Below are 22,670 nucleotides of genomic sequence, written 5' to 3'. Positions count from 1 at the left end.
GCCTTCCGCGTTTCCAAGAAGAGCATTGCTCTCAGCCAATTAATGACCGGAGCTCAGGGAGGCTGCTCGCTCAAACAGAAGGATGGGCGTGCCCGAGGCTTGAGTGGCATGGTCTCTGGCCAACTGAAGCCCCTTGTTTTCCTTCGCCGCCACTACCCTACTCCCTCCCCACCTTGCGTCTTAAGCCCCGCCCCTTCCCAGATCGACCTGGGGAGTTGGTGGGAGAATGTCCAGGCTCAGAATTGCATGATCTGTTGCCTGTGCTCCTGCTCTCTTGAAACGTTGTGGGATCTCTCCTAGGGCCGCGATGGCAGAGCAGTCGGGAGAGAAGGTGAAATACTATACTTTGGAGGAGATCCAGAAGCACAACCACAGCAAGAGCACCTGGCTCATCCTGCATCACAAAGTCTACGACTTGACCAAATTCCTGGAGGAGGTGAGCTACCCAGGGGCTCTAGCCTGATCCGAGCGGTCGGCTGGGCCAGGCAAGCCCCGCAACTGGGCCGGAGCCCGGGGTTGCATCCCTGTACGTTTGGCCAGATCTGGGAACCCCGACGGGGGTGGGGTCCCCCACTCAGCCTCCCGCGTGACTCTTGCTTTGGGTTCCATTGTCTGTGAGAGAATGTCGGAGGCGGTGGGAAGCCCTCGAGTATTGCCGAATAGCTGGCCCTTGATTCCCGTGGGGTTCCCATGTCTGCAATCGCTGATGAAAAGTTTTGAAAGATCCTGTATGTTCTGGCAAAGAATAGGACCTGCAGGGTGGGATTCCAGCGCCCCAGCAACTTAACAAATCTGTCACTGTGCCTTTTTTTTTTTTTTCTGACACCCTTTTCTTTGGAAGCAAAAACTCTTTGGCGTGGCGTTCTTAGGAAAGGAGTAGTATAGTAAAGTAAGGGACTCTTAAAAAGGCCTTGGTGCCTCTTGCGACCTGGCATCATCCCACCATGAGAGTTTGTTCTCACGTGTTTCCAAGGCCCAGGGTTAGCATCCATCTCCCGAGTGGGAAGGGGGGGGGGGGGTGGAGGTTCAGAATCAATTTCCAGAGTTTTGGAAAGGAGAAAGGGCAGATGAAGAGAGCCACTGGTTGTGAAGATAGGAATGCAAGAGTAAGGTAGAATTTTACTTTTTTTTAACCTAAAGGAAAATTTTATTTTGGGGAGTGTGTGTACATATATGTGTATGTATATGTGTGTGTATATATATGTGTGTGTTAGTTACATATGTCTAATATATTGTAACCTCTAAAAGGGCACAGGGTCCCTAATCTCCATCGGATAGAGTACCTTACAAATTTAGCATGCTATGAATAAACCAGTAAATGACCAAACTTTTGAATCCCTTTTCTGTAAAGTAATAATTATAACTAGTGATTATACAGAACTTCAAGGTTTGCAAAAAACTACACATATATTTTCCTATCTATACAACAACCCTCTGAGATAGGTGCTAGTATTATCTTAGTTTTACAGGGGAAAAAAAGAGGCTGAGACTGGGTCCCAGGCATCTAAGCAGAATTCCAACTCAGATCTTCCTGACTCCAAATCTAGCACTTACACCAAGCTACCTAAGAAAGGGTATTTCCTCCCCTTGGAGGTGTTAATTACTGATGGGAATTTTTTCCCCTGTAATATAATTCATTTATACTGGCTTATAAATTTTAAATAGCCATGTAAAATAAACAGCATTTTGAAATCTTTAATGTGTGGTGATGATACTATTGATTTGGTTAAACTTCCAAAAGTAAATAATTTAGTCTTTTGTTTTTCTTTAAATAATTGACCCTAGTTTATATAAAGAATATTTCATGTTGAACCCTTGTGCTTTATAATGAGTTTGACATTCAGTGATAAACCTTTTTTATTTGTAACATATCTAATTCAGCATCTGGTGTAATGGCAAGAAACAAAAACTATGTGCTCTGATTTAATTAACTGTAGTTTGCAGGAAGCAATTTAGGTTTGAGATTTCCTTTTCTACAGCTATTGAAGAGGAATCATCTCTTTAGTCAAATATTGACACTCCTTCAGTAATAATACGTAGCATTTATATAGCACTTTAAGGTTTGAAAAACACTTTATAAATATTAACCCATTTTTTCTTCAGAACAACCTCATGAGGTATCTGCAATTATCTGCATATTGCATGTAAGAAACAGAGGTATAAAGAGATTAAGAATCTTGCCCAGGATCATACAATTGGTTAACTGTCTGATGGCAGGATCAGAACTCAGGCCTTTTTGACTCCAGGTCCAGCATCTTTTCCATTGCCAATTCACTATAGGTGCAAAGGAATGATTCTTCTCAAAGTTAAGAGTACTGGCATAACTAACCCCAAAACCTATTTGCAATGCCCTCTTTTTCTTCTTCCTTAATTTTTATAGTATTTAGATTTGGATTTTATTTTTCTTAAAGGTACTTTTCTCCTTAATTAAAAAAATTTCAGAGAATTGTTTTTTGCTTTAGATATGTGTTGTGTTATTTTTCTGCTGCTGTCCTGTTCTTCATTTGGAATAACAGTGAGTAGCATTTATATAGCTTTTAAAGTTTACAAGGTTCCTTACTTATGTTAAAATTTGAATCTTACAGCAATTTGTGTGATAGGTGCTGTTACTTCATATAACAGGTAAGGAAACTAGAAAGAAACAGATGAAGGCTAAGTAAGTTGTCCAGGGTCACACAGCTAGTGAAAGTGTCTGATTGCAAGATCATCATGTCTTCAGAGAAGCTCCCCTGGGCCACGTGGCTACCTCATAGTGACTAGAGGGATAGAGTTGAATTCAGGAAAACTTGAGTTCAAATGTTGCTTCTGATACTCATCTGGACGGCTCTGGTCAAGGCCCTTAACTTTCCTGAGCTTTAGACAAGTCTTCTTTTCTGTGAAGTGAAGGGGTTGAAGTTGATGGTCCATGAATTTCCTTCCAGATCTTAGTGTGTGACTCTCAAGAATGTAAATTTTGTAAGGGTTTTATAAATCAGACTCATATTAAGTGAGTTGGAAGTATAATGGGTAGCCAGAAAATTCAAGCCCAAATAGCCAGTTTTCCTTTAATTATCTAAAGAAAGTCAAGTTTAGAGCCTCCATTCTCCCTATAATCTAGGTGGTTTGTAAAGTGATAATTTACTTCAATTCTTCAAGGGTTCATTGATTTGATAATATGAATTCTACCACTTATATAATTAAAATTCTGGCATTCTACCTGCTGATGAGACTATAATGTGGATAACAGACAACATGTCACTGACTAGTGTTCAGTCATTCTAGCTAGATAATACCTGGTGGAGCTTATGTTCAGGAGCCTTCCAGAACCCAGAGTCTCCAGCTGGATAGCTAGAGCTGAAAGGGCCTTCGAAGTCATCAAGCCCAGTCCTCTAATTAGACACATGAGGAAGCAGACCCAGGGAAGGGGAGTAGTTGGATGAAGGTAACCGAGGGAATATTTTCACAGACTTCCCTGCAGCTCTCCCCATCCCTTGCCTTCTGGTTTCTCTGATGTCTGGTCTCTATGAAGGCCCACCTTCTGCAAGAAGCCTTCCCTAGTCTCTTTAATCCTAGTTCCTTCTCTCTTAGTTGTTTGCAGGTGGTCTTACTCATTAAACTATGAGTTCCTTGAGAGCAAGGATTGGTTTTGCCTTTCTTTTATGTCTCTGTTGTTTAGTACAGTACCTGGCACATACATAGCAGGACTTTTTTTTTTTTTAAACCTTTCTTAGAATTGATACCAAGTATTGATTCCAAGGCAGAAGAGCTAGCTATAAGGGTGAATCCATGAGAGTTAAGTGACTTGCCACGGATCACACAGCTAGGAAGCATCTGAGGCCAGATTTGAACTCAGGACTTTATGTCTCCAGGCTTGGGTCTCTATCCACTGAGCAACCTACCTGCTCCTGTAGAATGCTCTTAATAAATGAATAATGATTTAAGTAAGGTCCTCTTTGGGACCTTGGGATCTTAAGTAAGATGCCAAAGCCAGTGTTCTTTATGCTGAACAATTAGCTCATTAAAGAGGTTATTTTAAATATTTAAATATTTTTATTATTTTAAATATTTTAATTTGTATATTACTAAAATCTTCTTCCTGCCATACAAGCATACCATATTTTTTTTTTCTCTAGAAACTTTTCAGCATTCCTTTTCAGAGAAAATTACTCATGGGGAGGTGACCTAAGAAGAACACAAAGACCTCCTTTAAATATCATCACAATCTATTTTTTTCTGTAATTTGTCTTTAAAATGATAGAGAGACAAGTGAATTAAATAAAAGTCCTCTGAGATAAAGAACAAACTGTTCATTGGATAAATCAGCTAAAAACAAGTTTTCCATAGTACTGCTTTCTTTGCTTATTCCAGTTATTTTAAGAATTCTCAAGCAAATTAAAATGTTACTTTTTCATTCTCATTCTTAAAAGCCTTACTAATATTTGACCATTTAAAAGTAGTAGTTATACAACTAGCTTTTGCATATTTCACAACTTATTCCCCTGCTGGAATGTAGAGTGTTGGCCGTGTTAAGGGGAAAAATTATGGTTGGACTGTTTATTAAGAGTTTTGGTTGCCAGGAATTGATTACTCAATTCCAAATGATTGTGTTTTCAGTCATATGTGTTGTTTACATTTTCTCCCTTCCTGGTTAATAAACATGTATTAATAACAAGCAGCTATAGAAAATTAAGAATTTAATACCATTGAGGACTAGATACACTTTGCACAGGGTATAAGAACCACTGAAGCAATAAACTGTATGGGGCTGACTTTAATACAATAAAAGGTGAAAGAATGTCAGTTCTCTGTTGTAATATTTGTGCATGTCAGCACGTTATCTCTTCTAATCATGAAATTAAATCTGCTTCCAATAACCACCATATCAAGTCTGATCTTTTCCTATTATGTCCTCATTTATTTTCTATTACTTTAGAACATACCTCTTATTCTAATGAAGTTGTTCTAAACCACTGTTAACTTTTGAACATCCTGTTCATTCTCATCCTGTACCTTTTTTATTGAAGAAAAAAATTAATACCATACTCTGCATTATATGCCAGAAACGATTGTTATTAATTTGACACTATCCTAAATTTAAGTATTTTTTGCTTGAAAGAGATATGTTTAAACAGCCAGAGGCCTTTTTTGCCCTCCGACAGTTACTATCTGTGTGACCCTGGGAACTTAACCTCTGTTGGCCTCAGTTTTCTCCTCTGTAAAATGAGGATAATAGTAGCATCTACCTCAGGATTGTTATGAAGAACTAACAAGACAGTAATTGTAACGCATTTAGCACAGTTCTTGGCACATTGTTAAGTACTATATAAATGTTAGCTATTATTAATTGTTATTATTTCTAGGAGCCTTAGCCTTTGTTCTTGACCTTTTATACACTTTGCTAAGGGGAAAAGTCTGGAAAGGACTACAAATTCCAGAAATATGTTTCTTAATGTTATCAGCTGAATTTTATTAAAAAAAAAGTTTTTCATTAATTTCCAATACTTTTTGGTTCTTCTACTACTTTTGGAATGCTTTCTCTTACCCTCTCTTCTTATCCACATCCTAGGCATTTTTCAGCCTCTCTACAAGTATACACATAGATTGTTAGAGCTATAAGGAATGTTGGAAGTCATCTGATCCCAAAACCTCATACATCTAAGGAGGCAAAACTAACAAGTTAGTGAAGATGTAGGGCTGGAAGCCAAGACTTGACATTGTCTCATATATGTTTTTCTTCATAAAATTGCCCAACTAGCCTGAGTCCATGCCAATGTATGTACTCTACTTTGGTGTCTCTTCCTGTGCTACTTCTGTCCATTTCTACTTTGAAATGTGTAATTCTAACCTTTTTAAAGTTCTCTAAGACCTTTTTAGAATACAGGTGCAGAACTTCTCCCTTGTCATAGGCAACAAGCAATACAGTTTATTGGCTATCTCCTGCTTGGAAACAGAGTGATGTTTGATTTGCCCTGTGTTGGTTCCTGGATACTGCTGTTTCTTTGGACACTGACTTCCCTCTCTGCTTTTTGGTCTCTCTTACCTTGACTGTATTAGCTCCTCATTGGACTCCTCTCCCTCTAGAACTGTCTCTGAGTCATCTTTTCTGCCTTTACTGACTTTGAATCTTTTGTTACTTTGGTCCTCCTACTCTACTCTTTTAAGGATGGAGTCTTTCTAGTGCAAATACTGTTTAATATTTTCAGAAAGCATTTCAAAGACCTGCAACAAGATGCCTCTCCCACCTTTCAAAGCAGTGATTTGGTCTTGGAAAGAATAACTATCTCTTACAACCCCTACCAGCTCACATGGTACCTTTCTGTACTTAAAAAAATATTATCTCCTTCAGTTTTGGAGAAGATCAGTGGGAAAAGAGCTGACTACTTTCTTTGCCCTGCCTGCCTGGGACCTCTAGGTTTCTCCTAGATTTTTATGTCGGGTACAGAGAGATCTGCCCATCCCTAGGACATACTTGTCATTGACCTGCATATGACATGGATATTCATTTTGTGGAGTTACAGAATATTAGAGCAGGAAAAAATTTTTTAGAATATCTAGCACAATCCCTCTCATTTTGCAGAAGAATAAACTGAGATTCGGTGACTTACCAAATATTACACCTCTTTTTTTTTTAAACATTTATTAATATTTATATTTTAGAAAAGTTAACATGGTTACAAGATTTATGCTCTTACTTTCCCCTTCAGCCCCCCAACCTCCCCCCTCCCCTGGCCGATATGCATTTCCACTGGTTTTAACATGTGTCATTAATCAAGACCTATTTCCAAATTGTTGATAGTTGCATTGGTATGGTACTTTCGATCCCCTATCATGTCCTCATCATCCCATGTATTCAAGCAGTTGATTTTCTTCTGTGTTTCCTCTCCTGCTGTTCTTCCTCTGAATGTGGGTAGCATTCTTTTCCATCAATCCCTCAGAATTGTCCGGGTCATTGCATTGCTGCTAGTACAGAAGTCCATTGCATTTGATTTTACCACAGTATATCAGTCTATTACACTTCTAATAAAGGGCAGAGCCAGGGCCAAAACTTAGGTCTTACTTCTGCTGAGTAATTATTGTTCTTCTGTCTTATTCTATATGCATGTTCATGCTAATATGTCTATTATTAAGAATAAGTTTCAACAAAGTAAAAGGCAATTATTTTAGTTTAACACCACACAAAATTAATTGTTCAATTTGTATTTTTGATTAATGATATATATTTCTTTAGATCATACTGAAAGTATGGGGCAATTGGAAGAAAGCCACTTCCTCCCATCAAAGATAACTGTTTATTTGGGGTGCTTTGAGAGACCTCTTCCTTGTTGAGAGTGGATTCTCAGCCAGAAATCTATCCTCCTAGTGAACAAGAATTGAATAGGAAAACAGGAATTGAATGTATAACCTTCCATGGGCTCAGGAGAGTGATCCAAGTCATGGGGAGTAGTGCATTCTCTTTTCTGTCATTAAATGTAGGAAATTTTGAATCAAGTAGATTCAGTTAGTCAGCCTTTGGAGTCTAATAACAGAAATTATTAAGATGTTAAAATAAATGCAACATTTCCAAAAGGTAAAGTTCTCTGTGTATGTGGTTTTTTTTTTTAAGAAGAAGAAAAGCAGAAATTTGAGAGAAGCACTGCCCATCCTTAATTACACTTTAAATAGCAGCAAGGTTTTAATTACTCATGGATGTTTGATGTACAAGAAGATTATGAGCTTTATTGTCTAAATATTTCAGGTTTGAACTCAGAACATGAAATTGAGACTAGTTTTCTTTTTTTATGCTTGTGAGACTTAGTTTTTCCCCATATCTGATTACATTGTTATCTGAGCTAATAACTAGGATTTTGAAGGATAATTACTTAAAATGAAAGCCTGGGACTTTCATGCCAAGAACAGAAAAAAAAAATTGATTGTGGTTTAGTTTTTCTTTTTCCTGTTGTTTACATAGTAATATTTGCGCAATTCTGAGAAGCTAAAAAAGAATAAAGAAACAGGCCATAATAATAGTAGATACTAACATTTGTGTAGTGCCTATTAGGTGCCAGGCACTATGCTAATCACTTTATAAGTATTATCTTATTTGATTGTGATGAGTACATTAGTTTTTACTTTTTTTTTAATCAAGTGCTTACTACCTGTGTGGCATTAGTGAAGTCTTTCTTGAATTTCTATTTCCTCATCTGTAAAATGAGGGTATCAGACTGGATTGCCTTCGAGAATCCTTCTGTTTCTAAATTTGTGAACTTCTTGAATTATAAACAAGATCCATAATTTTGCTTTTTTTGGAATGTAAGGCATATTTTCTCATCTATTCGTAAAACTAGAAATATCATTTTAAAAAAATTCTTGAACTGAGACAGAAAACTTTGAGTTATCTTTCTGTTTCTGTACTCTGTTTGTTGGGCTTGGAACTTTGATCTGTAGCCAGCCTGAGAACTGTATTCAGAGACTTCTGAGTGTCCTAAGCAGTGCTTTCTCCTCCTTCCCTTCCCCCCTTGATTTCCCTTCTACTTTTCCTCCTCTTTATCCTTCCTCTTTCTCTCTTTTCCTAACCTATCCCCTTCCTCCCTTGACTTCTTTCTCCTCCTCCATTTTGGAAACCAGCATATTTATACTTGTGCCATTGAAACTTTATTTCTTTATTTTGTGGCTGTTCATAATGTACAGAAACAGAGATCAGACACTGATCAAGATTGTTACAAATCACAATGTAACTTACCCCAGGGATATCTGGGAAATTTGAAGCTTTGAGGATTCAGTTAATATAACAAGTGAATCCTTACTTTACATATTTCATAATAGCTTCTGGTTTTTTATAATTCCTTAGAGTTAGAGTCAGGCTCTCATTTTCTGCTAAAACTGCTTTGTCAGAGGTCACAAATGCTTTCTTTTGGTAGTTTGGCATTTGGTTTTTTGGGCCTTGCCAATTGCTGAAATGGGCTGTCAGTGCTTTAGACACTCCCTTCTCATATCTGGAAGTTTCCTTGCTAGAGATTCTAGCTTTCTTCATGTCTTTCTGCTTGCAACATTAAATATGGGAAACTAATTGGTCATGCCTGTTGGAGGCTCCTCTTTATCCATAGAACCTCTAGATTTTTTTTCTGTGTTTCTGAATTTCTAATCCTTGGAGTAACATGGTCCTAGGAATCCCTACCTTTGAATTAGGAAGTACATCAAAATTGATGCCACCAAGTGTGAAGTATAGGGGTATAAATATGAAAAATGATAAAGGCTTGTATAAATATATAAATTAGTATTTTAATTAAAGCCATGTTTATAGATAAAGTTATCAGACCACGCGCTTGTAAGCATTCAAAACTGCCGCCTCCATTACTGTCTCCTGTCTGCTAGCCAAGACCCTACCTGCAAAAGAGGCCACTCCCTCCTAACCCAGGAGATTTAAAACCCTCTCTGCGTCGACGTAGACCTCCCCATGCCCCAAAGACCGGGAAACGGAAACAGCTGGACCACGAGAAATGTAGTTTTGATACATTTCCCATGTCCATAGAAATATATACACTTTTTAGATGGCATTTCCCAATTTTCACTTTTACGGGGGGAAACCTTTCACAGGACCAGTTTAGATTTCCTGTATCCTGCCATGGCCTGAAGATCATCATATCAGAGGCTCTAGCAATATCCCTGGTTGTATCCTTCCTCTATTCTTAACCTCCTGGCATCATAGATTTAGAACTGTAAGGAACTTTGGAGGTTACTTACTCTAGTTCCTTAATTTTGCAGATGAAGAAACTGAAGCCCAAAGAATTTTAGTGATTTGTATAAGGCCATGATCACAGAATCAGGATTTGAACCTAGGTCCTTTGATTTCAAATGAGCATATTTTATACTGTATTACATCACTCTTTGTAGATCAGTATACACACTTTCCCTTGATCTCCATTGTGTTTTGGAAGAAGAATCTTAAGCCTTTAGTCTGGGGATGTTTATGCTAGAAAAGAGGTTCTCAAAATATGGTCTGGCACCCCTGGGAAATCCCCAAGACCCTTATAGGATGTCTATGAGAACAACTATTTTCATAATAAAGCCAACAAGTAATTTGTCTGTTAAGATACTCTTCCCTTTTCTAGCTACATTTTTGTATGAGTCTGGATTTTCTTCATATACTTTAACCAAAACAATATATTGCATTAAATTAAATGCAGAAGTAGATATGTGAATCCAGCTGTTAAGCTAAACATTAAAAAAAATTTACAAAAGTATATAAAAACAATGCTTTTGTTCACACAAATGTTGTTTTGTAAATAGTTATTTTTCATGAAATGTTATTTTTCTTAATATATTATGGCTTTATTTTTAAATGAATTAGTACATATTTTATCTGTCATTTAAAATTTTAATATAGCAAATATAAATATTACCCACATAAAATAAAAGCTCTTTGGAATCCTCAATTTTTAAGAGTATAAAAAGTTTCTTAATAACTTAAGTGAAAATTGTTAAGTGTAAAAGGATCCTGATAACTAAAAATCTTGAAAATGGCTGTGTTATTGTGTAGAAGAGGTTAGGGAAGGGGAAAGATTTGATAAGTTATCTTCAGATAGCTGAAAGATTCTATGGTAGAAGCATTAGACTTGGACATCAGAGGGTTTGATAAGTTGCAGTATAGTAGAGGTTGTAGAAGGCAGATGCACAGAAAGGATTGACTTACTAACAATTAAAACTACATCAATCCAACTTATGTGGGGGTAAGGATCCTAGAAAGTGGCTTGAAAGTAAAAAATGTGTAAGTTAATATATTGAACCTATGAGAAATAAGGGGTTAGGGTTCCTTTGATCACCAAAAACTATAATCTTTTATTAGCGATTGCAGAAAATATACTTCTGCATACAATTCTTTATAACAAAACTTTAATTCTGATAATATGCATTTTTCCTAACATAATAATCATGAAATGACCCATAAAATGCAGTATATGAAATAAAATTAGTAACATGCAAAACATTTTTCTTGCTAGTAATTCCTTAGTATTTTGTGACCTTTTATGCTAACATCTCAAAAAAAAGAGTTTCAGGCAGTGTTCACTTTTTAAAACACATGAAATCTACAATATCAATGCTGTATGGCAAATAAAATTCTTAAAATGAAAAAATGCAGAAGTAGATATGTGAATCTAGATGTTAAGCTAAACATTAAAATATTTATAAAAGTTTATAAAACAATGCCTTTGTTCACACTAATGTTGTTTTGTAAATAGTTATTTTTCATGAAATGTTATTTTTCTTAACATATTATGGCTTTATTTTTAAATGAATTAGTACACATTTGCCTTCCACTGTGTCAGATTACAATGTGAGGAGTGTTGTACTGTGTAAGGAATCGTTGATTCATTAACTCCAAACTTGCAGTGGACAGTGCCTGGCATGAAGTTTAAATACTTTTACTTTTCTTGTTAAACCACATCACTGACTTTGTACACTTGGGCATAGCCCAAAGGACTTACATTAGGCTTTGGGGGCATAATCGTAACCCAAAACTATAGTTTTAAAGGCAAATAATTAAAACAGGAAGTGAATGCATAGGGAACTCTTTACCACAATAAGGTGAACAAGACCAGTGAAGTGCCTAATAGGAAACCAGCCACTCCACAAACTTGCACTGATCTTGCTTGTCATTTTTTTTCTCAATGCTAATAACTGAAAATGTGCCTGGTTGACAACACAAAAGTAAAAATGAAGTTACTAATAAAATCATGGGAATGTTTGAAGTTATGAAAGAGGATGGTAATGAAAATGATGAAGGGACTTAAAATCATGCAACATGAGATGTAATAAAGGAAAATGGGCTTGTGATACTTGATAGCTGTCATTTCTATTCAAAGAGCCTTATGTGGAAGCAGTGACACTGAAAAAGCATTTAAGTTCTTTTTATATGTCAAGCAAGCACAAATACAAAAAGCAAAGATAGTCCTTGAGCAGTTTATATTCTAATGGAGAAGACAACATACAAAGGAAAGTAATGTTTAAGGAGGATAACTTTTGCCTCTGAAAGTTACTGTGATGACCAGTGGGGTCTTAGGAGAATAGATTGACACACCCTAACCAGGCACAATGGTAAAGTTGATTTGAACATAATACATGGTTCCTGAACTGGGGAAAAAGTGGGGGGAAAAAGTTTGAATGGCCTAGGGCAGAATAGTCCCTAGTCAGGAGAGGGAGCCACTAGGGCAAGCAGAGATTACACTTTTTCTGCTTGTTCCCAGAGGACAGAAATTAGGAACTATGGCTAAAGTTGCCAGGAGGCAAATTAAGGAAAAACATTGTGACAATTGGATTTATCCTACTTAGAATGAACTACTTCCTCAGGTATTGTGTCCCCTTTTGAACAATGATTGCATGACAACTTGTTTTTAGGTATGTTGTAGAGTAGATTTTTGAATTAGATGACTTTGAGTTCCCTTTCAGCTCTGATATTTTTAAATTCCACACCATGATGTGGATGTTCTTTGTTGGCAAAACTACTTCCACTATTTCTATTCAATCTTGACATTCTTGTTCCATTCTCTCTCTCTCTTTTTTTAAATCCTTACTTTCTGTCTTGGAATCTGCCTTAGAATTGGTTCCAAGGCAGAAGAGTGGTAAGGACTGGACAATTAGGGTTCAGTGACTTGCCGAGAGTCACACAGCTAGGAAGTATCTAAGTTCAAATTTGAACCTAGGACCTCCTGTCTCCAGGCCTGACTCTGTCTTGAACTATAACTGCCCCTCTCATTCCATTCTTAAACTTTAATGATTACCTTTATGCAGATTACTTCCAAATCTTCCTTTCCAGAACAGACCTTCGTCTGAGTTCTGAATCTAAATCTCCAACTGTTTCTAGTCTACACTTGCATGTCTCTGGTAGATCCAACTCAACACATTTCTGAAACCCTGCTTATTATCTTTTTTTCCTAAAAGTTGATAGTCTTGACTTTACACCCATCATCCTATGTTTGAAACCTATTACATTTTACATTTCTCCATCTCTGACTGTTGACAGTTCCTGCCAATTCTCTCTGAAATATCTTCTGTTTCTGCCCCTTTCTTTCCTATTTTTCTTGCTACTCCACTAACTAGTATTGCTTCCATCTGGACAACAGGTATCACCTTCTAACAGGACTTCTTTCTTCTGTCACCCTTTCCTCCATATTTACTAGCATTTATTAAGCCTTATTAGTTTAATAAATAAAATGCCAAGTAGTGTGTTAGATACTGGTGTATAAAGTCAAATGTGAAGCAAATACCTCATCTCTCTCTTTTTATATCAGTGCCATTCTTACGGCACTTATCTCTTTTGTGCATAAATCTGCTTACAACATTGTAATAAATAAATCTTTGTCAATTAAAGTTCAAACTCCTTAGCTTGACCTTCCAGCATTATTTCATATTTCACATATGCTTCACATATCTCTCAATTGATTTGATCTTCACTTTACCCTTTGAAGTAGTTGTTATTGTTATCATCCCCATTTTATAGCTAAGAAAACTGAACCCGAGGGAGGCTTAGTGATTTGCTCAGGAGAGTACAACTAATAAATATCTGAGCAGGACCTGAACTCTCAAGACTTCTTGTCTTCAAGCCTAGCACTTCATCACACTGTGAACAGTCAAGCTTTTGCAGATGATACTGTTTTCTTACATAGTTAATTGGCTGAAAATAGCAGATAAAACAAATTCCATTGTAATTATTATCATAAAAATTTTAAAGGATTATAGCAAAATGCTTCCTTAAGGGCTCCTTTTCAACAATTGATATCTCTAGTTTGTTATTCAAGATTCTTTAAAAAACAGAACAAAGATAACTTTGTTTAAAAAAAACTTATTGATTCAAATGAATAATAAAACAGTCAAGTGCCTACTATGTGCTAGTAGTTTGGGTGTACACAAAGGCAAAAGTGAAATAGTTGTTGCCTCAGAGATACACAGCAAATATGTTTGTCATAATCATGGAGATCAGATGCATAATTCTGAATCAGTGGTTCCCAAACTATTTTGGCCTACCGCCCCCTTTCCAGAAAAAATATTACTTAGGGCCCCCTGTCACATACTATCACCGCCCCCTTACAGTTATTCACTGCCCCCAAATGCACCTGTGGCCATCACTGCCTCTTTGGATCACTGCAGCACCCACCAGGGGGTGGTAGTGCCCACTTTGGGAGTCACTGCTCTAAATCAAAGATCCAAATAGCTTTATAGATGGCAGTGTAACCTTGTAACTGGAACAGACCTATAATCAATGTATAAATGAGGATCAAGTGCCCCCCTATGTGTGAGGCTCTGGGGATAACAAAGATCAATGAAAGAGTTTGCTTTCAAGAAGCATGTACTATACTTTGTGATCTCTTTTCTTGTTGACATTTCCTCTATTCTGGGAGTGCAACTTTTTCTTCCCTATGTTGTTTAAGATATCCAGTTTGCCTACAAGTTCATTCAGGGAACATGGGAAATGAAGCTTGAATCATCAAAAAGACAAAATCTTATAATTTATTTGACGAATGAAATGTATCCATTTCTATTCTTGGACACCATGATTCTAGAGATTCATCTCCATTGAACAAATAGGATATAGTGACAAGAGCAGTGGGTTTAGATTTGGGGAGCCCATATATCTTGCTTTCAAGAAATATTTTATTTTGGGGCAAGATAATGTATACATATATAAGTATACACAGAATATAAAAAAAATATATATAGTGTGAATGCCAGGTAGTTGGGGAGAACAGACATCCATAGGTACAGAAGAGGGATTAGGAAAGGCTTTTTGTAGAATGTATTATTTGAACTGAATCTCAAAGGAAGTAAGGAATTCAGTGAGATATGAAGGACAAGAGGTGCAGTCTAGAGATTAGAGATAGAGTGAAATGGAAATGTGGGGAGATTTTTTTGGGAAAGATACTGAATTCAATGGATATTCGATATATAGGGTGTACTGTAGGCAGTAATGTAAGATTTGAATCTCAGGAGAGAGACTAGATCTGGGTGTAATTTTTGAGTCATCTTCCTAAAGATGATAATTAAAGCCATGGGAGTTGATGAGGTCACCAAGTAAGAGAAATGAGAAAAAAGAAAAGAGGATCCAACTCAGATTCTTGGGGCATGCTCTGATTTAGGGGATGTGATATGACTGATGATCCAGACAAGGAGAATAGGGAGGAATTAGGAAGACAGGAAGGAGAACCAGGAGAGGAGAGAATATCCAAGAGAAAAGAGTAGTTGGCAAAAAAAAAAAAAATAGAGCAGGGTTAGTGCAGTCAGTTAATAAACATTTTATTAAGTTCTAACTGTGTGCCAGACAGGATCTATGCTAAGCCTTAGGAGTACAAATAACAAAAGAAAGACAGTTCCTTCTAATAGTTCTCTTAATAGGGAAAATGACCTCTAAAAGGAAGTTGCTGGGCCTAGGGGGAAGGTCAAGATAGAGAAATACAGAAGAATACAACCTGGTGGGAAATGAAGAGGTACCTGTCTGGGCACCCTCCTTCAGTGGAAGTTCTGGGAGGAGAACTCCAGTCAGAGGAAGGGGCTTCATGGATAGTGGGCACTATTTTTTAAACATAAATATTTATTGTCTAATTATGGAAATTGCCTAGAGAAGTAAGAGATAAAGGGACCTGCCTAGGGCCACACAGCAAGTATGGAATTAAACCCAGGTCTTCTTCATTCTGAGGACAGAAATAACTTTATTTTAAATGCTCAAGGAAACGATCAGCTCAGGCCTCTTGAGTCTGTGACTTGTAAGAGCCAAGCAAATCTCAAAAAGAGAATTTGGTAGCAAGACAATGTGGCCATTAAAAAATGGCCAGTTTGTAGGTAAATTAGCATCGGACTAGGAGTTCATAGGGACTCAAGGTCATCTATTCTAACCATTAATTTTACAGATGAAGAAACAGAGACCCAAGAGAGGCTGTGGAACTTGTCTGGGGATATCAGGCTAGTAGGTACCATGTTAAGGGGTCTAATTCAGGTCCTCTGACATTCTTTCCATTATACTGCTCTCACCACTCTGCTTCATTTCTCAAGACAGCACTTTTGCTTTCAAAGGGATTCCAATGGTAGGGTTCAGATATAAATAATTTCAGCAGGTTAATTGACTCTATCCATGGCAGTGAGCACTTTGGAAGTCAGAGTTCTATGGCTAAAGTATTGAGGAGGTTTTTGGGGCATGGTGAAAGTCTCAGATTGATTTTTTTAGTGGGAAATGTAGTCTTATGTAACTGGCAGAATTTAGAGTTTGTCATTGGTTGATGCTCTTATTTCCCTTCTAAAGGGAAAAGATTGTAAAGAGTATTGCCATTTAAGAAACAGAAGGAATTTGGGCCATGATTCCGAGAATAGAAATGGATATATTTCATTCATCTTTTACCGTTTTCATAGTAACAATCCCTCAGAGATTTTATATTGATTTGTGAAATAAATTATATGATCTTTGCACTTTTAATACTTAAAGCTTTATTTTCCATGCTTCTTTTATTTATTTATTTATTTTAAACCCTTAACTTCTGTGTATTGACTTATAGGTGGAAGAGTGGTAAGGGTAGGCAATGGGGGTCAAGTGACTTGCCCAGGGTCACATAGCTGGGAAGTGTCTGAGGCCGGATTTGAACCTAGGACCTTCCGTCTCTAAGCCTGGCTCTCAATCCACTGAGCTACCCAGCTGCCCCCTTTTCCATGCTTCTTGAAAGTGAATTTATGGATGAACTGGAACTGATGGACAATACAAGGAAGGGAAGGTTATACTTCTAGGATAGAGGAAATGCCAAATATGTTATAACAAGAAAAAAGATTAGAAAGAAAACAAGAGAACTAGATTTAATAAGCATCAAATTTCTACTAGATGTTTTATGTTGGAAATAAAAATACAAAGAAAAACATAATCCCTATTCTTTTTATTTTTAAAAAATCCCTTACCTTCCATCATAGAATCAATACTATGTATTGGTTCAAGGCAGAAGAAGAAGAATAGCAAGGACTAGGCAATGGGAGTTAAGTGACTTGCTCAGGGTCACACAGCTAGAAAGTGTCTAGGACCATATTTGAATGCAGGATTTGTATCTCTACACTGGCTTTCAAATCCACTGAACTACCTAGCTGCTCCCAATAATCCTTATTCTTAAGGAGTTTCTGTTGATTAGTTAAACACAATGACTGCCATAAAATCTCTACTAGTTTTAGAGAAATAAGAAGAAGAGAAGATAAAGAGTAGAAAGTTTGAAGCTTAAACTGAAAACAAAAACAGATTGAGATAATTTTTTTTTTAAACCCTTACCTTCCGTCTTGGAGTCAATACTGTGTATTGGCTCCAAGGCAGAAGAATGGTAAGAGTAGGCAATGGGGGTCAAGTGACTTGCCCAGGGCCACACAGCTAGGAAGTGGCTGAGGCTGAGACCTCCGATCTCTAGGCCTGGCTCTCAATCCACTGAGCTACCCAGCTGTCCCCAGATTGAGATAATTTTTGCTTGCAAAGAGCTTCCATTCTACCTGGGGAGAGATCTGTTAGATGGTTTGCCATGTATTCTGAACTTTCTAGAAGTCAAGAACTATGAAAGTCTCAAATGCATACCCTATTCATTGAACATATACAAGCTTCAATAAAGGATTGAATCTAGGCTATCTAGAAAGTGTTAATGGCCAAAGCCTGAGCATCAAGAATGTAGGGATGAAGATGGTAGTTAATGCTGGAAATTATGGGTGCTGTGAATCAGGTTTCTGGAGTTCACAAAGTTTTTCAGTCTGTGTTATAGTATCCAAATTATGCTAATGAAAGAATACTCTTTCACACATTAAATAATGGATGTAGGATCAGGGATAGATGCTGTACTTGTGATCTTATTGATATATGGATCTCTAGGAGGAAATTGTCTTTACCAGTACAGATCAGTGACTTCTCAGAAATTTGTCAAATGATTTGCCCAGGGTCACAACCAACAGAAGTCTAAGTGGGGAACTTCAATCTTGTTTTTGAGATTTTCTCTTTATCCAGTATACTAAACTGCCTCTTGTTAATTAATAACTTGGATACAGAAATAGAATGAAGTAAATTTTTAATAGCCATTGTGAATACAGAACTGTGCTAAGGGACAGGAATAAAAAGTTTGGACTTTATCCTTTCTCAGTATAATTTAAAAAAAACAACTTTTAGTGGTAGTTGCATGTGGATGCTAACTATGCTAGATTAACTAAGTGAACATGGAAATTTGGCATTAGACAATTGCTAAGACTTTTTAAAAAGATGCCCAGAAGTAAAGAGAAATGAATGAAAGAACATTTATAAAGAATTTACTGTCTTCTAAGTACTATGCTAAGCACTGTAGAATACAAATAGAAAAAGCAAGATTTTGTGATTCAGAGAACTTGCACTCTTATTAGAATAGATACACATACAAGAAAATTCAGCTTCAAGATAAATGAAAAGGTCTAAAAGGCCCAAGGATGTAGAGTGAGTGAGTGAGTGAGTGTGTGTGTGTGTGTGTGTGTGTGTGTGTAAGGGGGCAGATGTCAAGGTCTGGTGGTCCTTAGTTTATATCAGTAAGTCAGATGACAGCACCTGGAATCTAGAGGACAGATTAATAATAAAGCCTGAAGGACCTTAGGAAGAAGTAGTGGGGCAGATAGAAAGGCCATCCTTCATTTTACTGGAAGAAATAGTCAGTGATTCCTAGCTCATCTAAACTATATAAATAATCAAGGATATTGATAGGTACTGGGCAGTCTAGATCTGGAGAAAGAGGTTGGGGGAGGGTGGAAAGTAGGGAAATGAAAACTCTGTGCGCTATGGGTTGTATTCAGTAGAATTTACCAAAGAATTAGGATTGGTTCACATAGGTACAGAAAAGTACAACTCAAATGTGCATCCCCAGTAGAGCTTACACTGTTACAATATCCATATGGCATGTCCTAACTATTGAACCAAGGTTCAATGTTAGACTCTTCTCTTTCTTTATATCCTAATTCGGTCACTTAATTAGCTTGCATGTGTTTATTAATTATCATGTTCTGATAGTGATTCATAGATCTATATACCCAACCCTACCCAGCCCATCCCCTGAGCCTATCAGACATTTCAGATTGGATGCTCTAGAGACTTTTCAAACTCAAATGGTCCTAAACTGAAAACATTCTCTATTTCCCCTAACCTTCCATCTCCCAAACTTTTCTATTTCTAAGACCCCATCATCTTTCCAATTTCTTAGGTTTGCAATGTCAACATTCTCCTCTACGCCTTGTGTCCAGGTAGTTTTCAAATGCTGCTGCTTATATTTCTTGCATCCAGCCCATTCTCCACTCACAAAGTCAGTGCCTTACTTTGTACCTTCTCGCCTAGATTGCTTCAGCAGATTTCTGATTAGTTTCCCATACTTTCTCATTACTTCAGACTATCCTAAGCTGCCACCAATGTGATTTTCCTTAAGTGTACACCTGACCTATGCAGTCAATTCCATTATATACTGTTGCCTCTAAAATACAAACTCCACTGGTGAGTTTTTAAAGCCCTTCATTACTTGTCCCTAGTCTATCTTTTTAGCCTCATTGAACATTTCTTCCCCTTGGAAACTCTGTGATCGAGCTAAACTGGCCTCTCTATTCTTCACAAATGATACCCCATTTCCCATCTTGTTGCCTTCTACCTGGTTCCCCTGCGGGGAATATCCACCTCTTTAAAGAAGAGAGAATCTTTCTTCAAGATGAACCTTAGATACCACTTTCTATATGAGTCCTTTCCTGATTCCCCCAAATACTAGTACTGGTACCCACAAACTACACTGTAGGTAACTACTTGTATTTATTCTCTTTTCTTTTATTCTATATATATCTATTGCTTCTTCATTAGAATGTCAGTTCCTTCTGAGTAACTATTTCATTTATTGTATTTGTATGTACAGTGCTTAGCAAGCTGTATGAGCTTAATAAATGCTTTTTGATTGATTTGGCATTTAGGTTGATATTTACCTGGGGAATCACCCATCCCGTTCCTTCATCTTCTTCATGTTAATTATTCCTGCTGTTCTCTACCTCTTCTAGATGGATTGTTTCTTTTACTCTTGCCTCTTTTCCTGTTTCCTTGAGTTTTCTTCATCAACCAGAACCTCTCACCCTTATGGATAATAATGTCATTCACAGAACTTCAGTTAATTTTTTTCAAGAAGAAAACATTCTCACCTCACAAATACCAAAGAACTCTTCAACTAGGCTAATGAATGATTCAATTCTTTATATCATTCTAGCATCAGCTCATAATAGCTTGTTATGAAAGGTGTCCGCTTTCCAATCTCATCTAATTTTTTTAAATGCCCTGATTTTTAATATTTTTAGAAACTTTAGAATTTTGTCATCTGATGTAAGATGTTAGGTTAAATCTAACTTCTGCCAAAATATTTTCTAGTTTCCTTCTGAGTCTTGATTACTTGCTGTTTCTGTTGACTTACTTCTATTTTTAAAACCAATACCAAATCAATTATGATTAATTTTTTTATCATATGCTCTAAAATCTGATAATGCTAGATGCCTGGCAGTGCAAATACACATAATTTTGCCTATGCTTCCTCTCTCAGTTTTCTCTTGTTAAAAATGCCTCTATGATTCTATTGGGAAAAGCTTTTATGTTTTTCTGTTGAAAATAATGCTAGCTCTTGGTTTAAAATAGATAACTTATTATATTATGCAAATCTTCATTCATTCACATGCTTTGAGCATTTTTAACCTACATAATAGCTGTATTTTGTCAAAAGCCTTTTATGCATCTATTGACATTACCATGTAATTTTTATTTTCAATATTAATATAATCTGTTATGATTATAATTTTTCTAGTGTTGAATTCTGTTAAGTGCTACAAGTTGTGCTAGGTGATTCCTTTAAATTGTTTTTGGAAATAATTCTCTTTTTCCAGTTGAAATTTTTTGATTGCCAGGACATGTGTCTTTGCTGAAACATTTATTTACACTTCCTTCTAACAACATTTAAAGGCTGATATTTTATATTTCCAAATATATTCCTTTCCCTTCCCCAACCACTGAGCCAAAGAAGAAAAAAGAAAGAGAGGGAAAAAAGCAGGTCAGGAAAAGCTTACTTAAAACAATATCCACTCCTTATTTATAGGACCTTGAATTAGTGTTTCACACTTTGGGGGTCCCCATATCTGCAAAAAATGAGGAAAGGAACATTTTCATTGCTCATTGGTACCAAATCTGGTCAGAATAATTATATAGAATTTCATTTCCAAGCAAGGAATATTCAAGAAGTATAAAAGGAATACTCTGAAGGGATAAAGATTATAAAGTTTTGTTTTTGAATATTTCACATGTTGCTTAAGTGGGGCAAACTGCATCCTCTTTAAATGAAAAATTAAAGACAACCTAAATAAGTACACAGTTTTGATAGTCTCAAGGCAAGACACTAAAATAGATTTATCTCTGTTTGAAATTGTTTGCAGTTTATATTATACCCTCAGTAAATGCTTGTTTTTTCATTTTAGTGTTATTATTTATGCTGCCTTTGATAGCCAGATAGCACAGTGGATAGAGTGTTGGACTTAAGAGTCAGGAAAATTTTAATTCAGATCCTGCCTAAGACACTTGTTAGTGGCATATTTCATCTAGAAAATAGACTGTGAGCTCCTTGAGAGCAGGGACTGACTTTTTATGTCTTTCTTTGTATACCCTGTACTTAAGTATAGTCTGGCACCTTGTTGGTGCTAATATTGTTGACTAGTGAAATGGGGATAATAGCACCTCCCTTACCCCTAGGATTGTTTCGAAGATTAAATGAGATAAATATAAAGTGCTTTGTAAAACTTTAGCTTTTAATGGCATTATCTTAAATTTTCTATAAGGAAGTCCTATTGTAAAATTTCAATCCAAAAAAGGAAAGATTGGGACCAAATGAAAAGAAGGAAAGAAAAAGTAGATAGTTAATATGAGAGACAGTATAATATAGTAGAAGGAATGGTGGATTTGGAATCAATCAAACCAGAATTCAAATCCAAGGTTTGCCATTTTTTTAGCTATCTAGCTAACGTGATGAAAATAGTTTGCACAACTACATATATCTTACACTTTGAACCTTGGTGACAAAGATGCTTTTCCTTTTCTTTTTCCCACCCTCAGAAAGTGATAGATATAAAAATATCAGGGGAAGAAAAGGCCAGAGAGCAAGCCTTCTTGCTAGCCTGTTTTATGCTGAATACTTATTGTCTAGCATCCTCCATGAAAATCATATTCACATGTATTATATTAATCTTTTTGTGCTTTATTTGATATATGTAAACGTTAAGTTGGAAATAGATGATTCATAACTAAATGTTTTACTTAGAACTAATTATTCTTAATTTTTAAAAACCTTGCATAAAAAATAGTTGAATGACTTGCTATCTGTGGCTATTTGTAAGCCTCAGGATATTTAGGAGATTACTTAAAGCAGAAGTGTGAAGGTAGTAATAAGTCCATGTGTCCCAAACCAGATTAAAATATAATTGTTGAGTGTTTAGCAAAATAAAGAAAAATATAATTCAAAGTAGATACTGTTAATTTGTAGTTTTTTAACTCTTTATGTAGGTTACAGGGATCCTTTTCTTTTTGAATTTGACACCACTGACTTTAAGGATCTTCACTCTGCATCAGTTTATCCAGGTTTCTTTGGATTCCCTTCCTAATTTATAACATTGTTTGAAGTCATTCTTTTCCTCTAGGTTTGTGTCTT

The 22,670-nt window shown here is 36.4% G+C and overlaps 1 protein-coding gene across 3 annotated transcripts in view; it reads left to right on the top strand.

Annotated features, from left to right (window-relative positions):
* Nucleotides 1–216: 216 nt before the first annotated feature.
* The window catches only part of LOC123239836 (cytochrome b5), a 49,510-nt gene continuing 27,056 nt past the window's right edge, over nt 217–22,670 (top strand). For all 3 annotated transcript variants that reach the window (XM_044667167.1, XM_044667170.1, XM_044667159.1), the window contains exon 1: nt 217–436. In XM_044667167.1, coding sequence (XP_044523102.1) covers nt 308–436 — 129 coding nt within the window. In that variant the 5' untranslated portion in view covers nt 217–307. The remainder of the gene's footprint in view (nt 437–22,670) is intronic.

This window comes from Gracilinanus agilis, chromosome 1 (assembly GCF_016433145.1).
Source record: "Gracilinanus agilis isolate LMUSP501 chromosome 1, AgileGrace, whole genome shotgun sequence".
Lineage (NCBI taxonomy): Eukaryota > Metazoa > Chordata > Mammalia > Didelphimorphia > Didelphidae > Gracilinanus > Gracilinanus agilis.
This window is presented reverse-complemented; position numbering and strand designations above follow the sequence as displayed.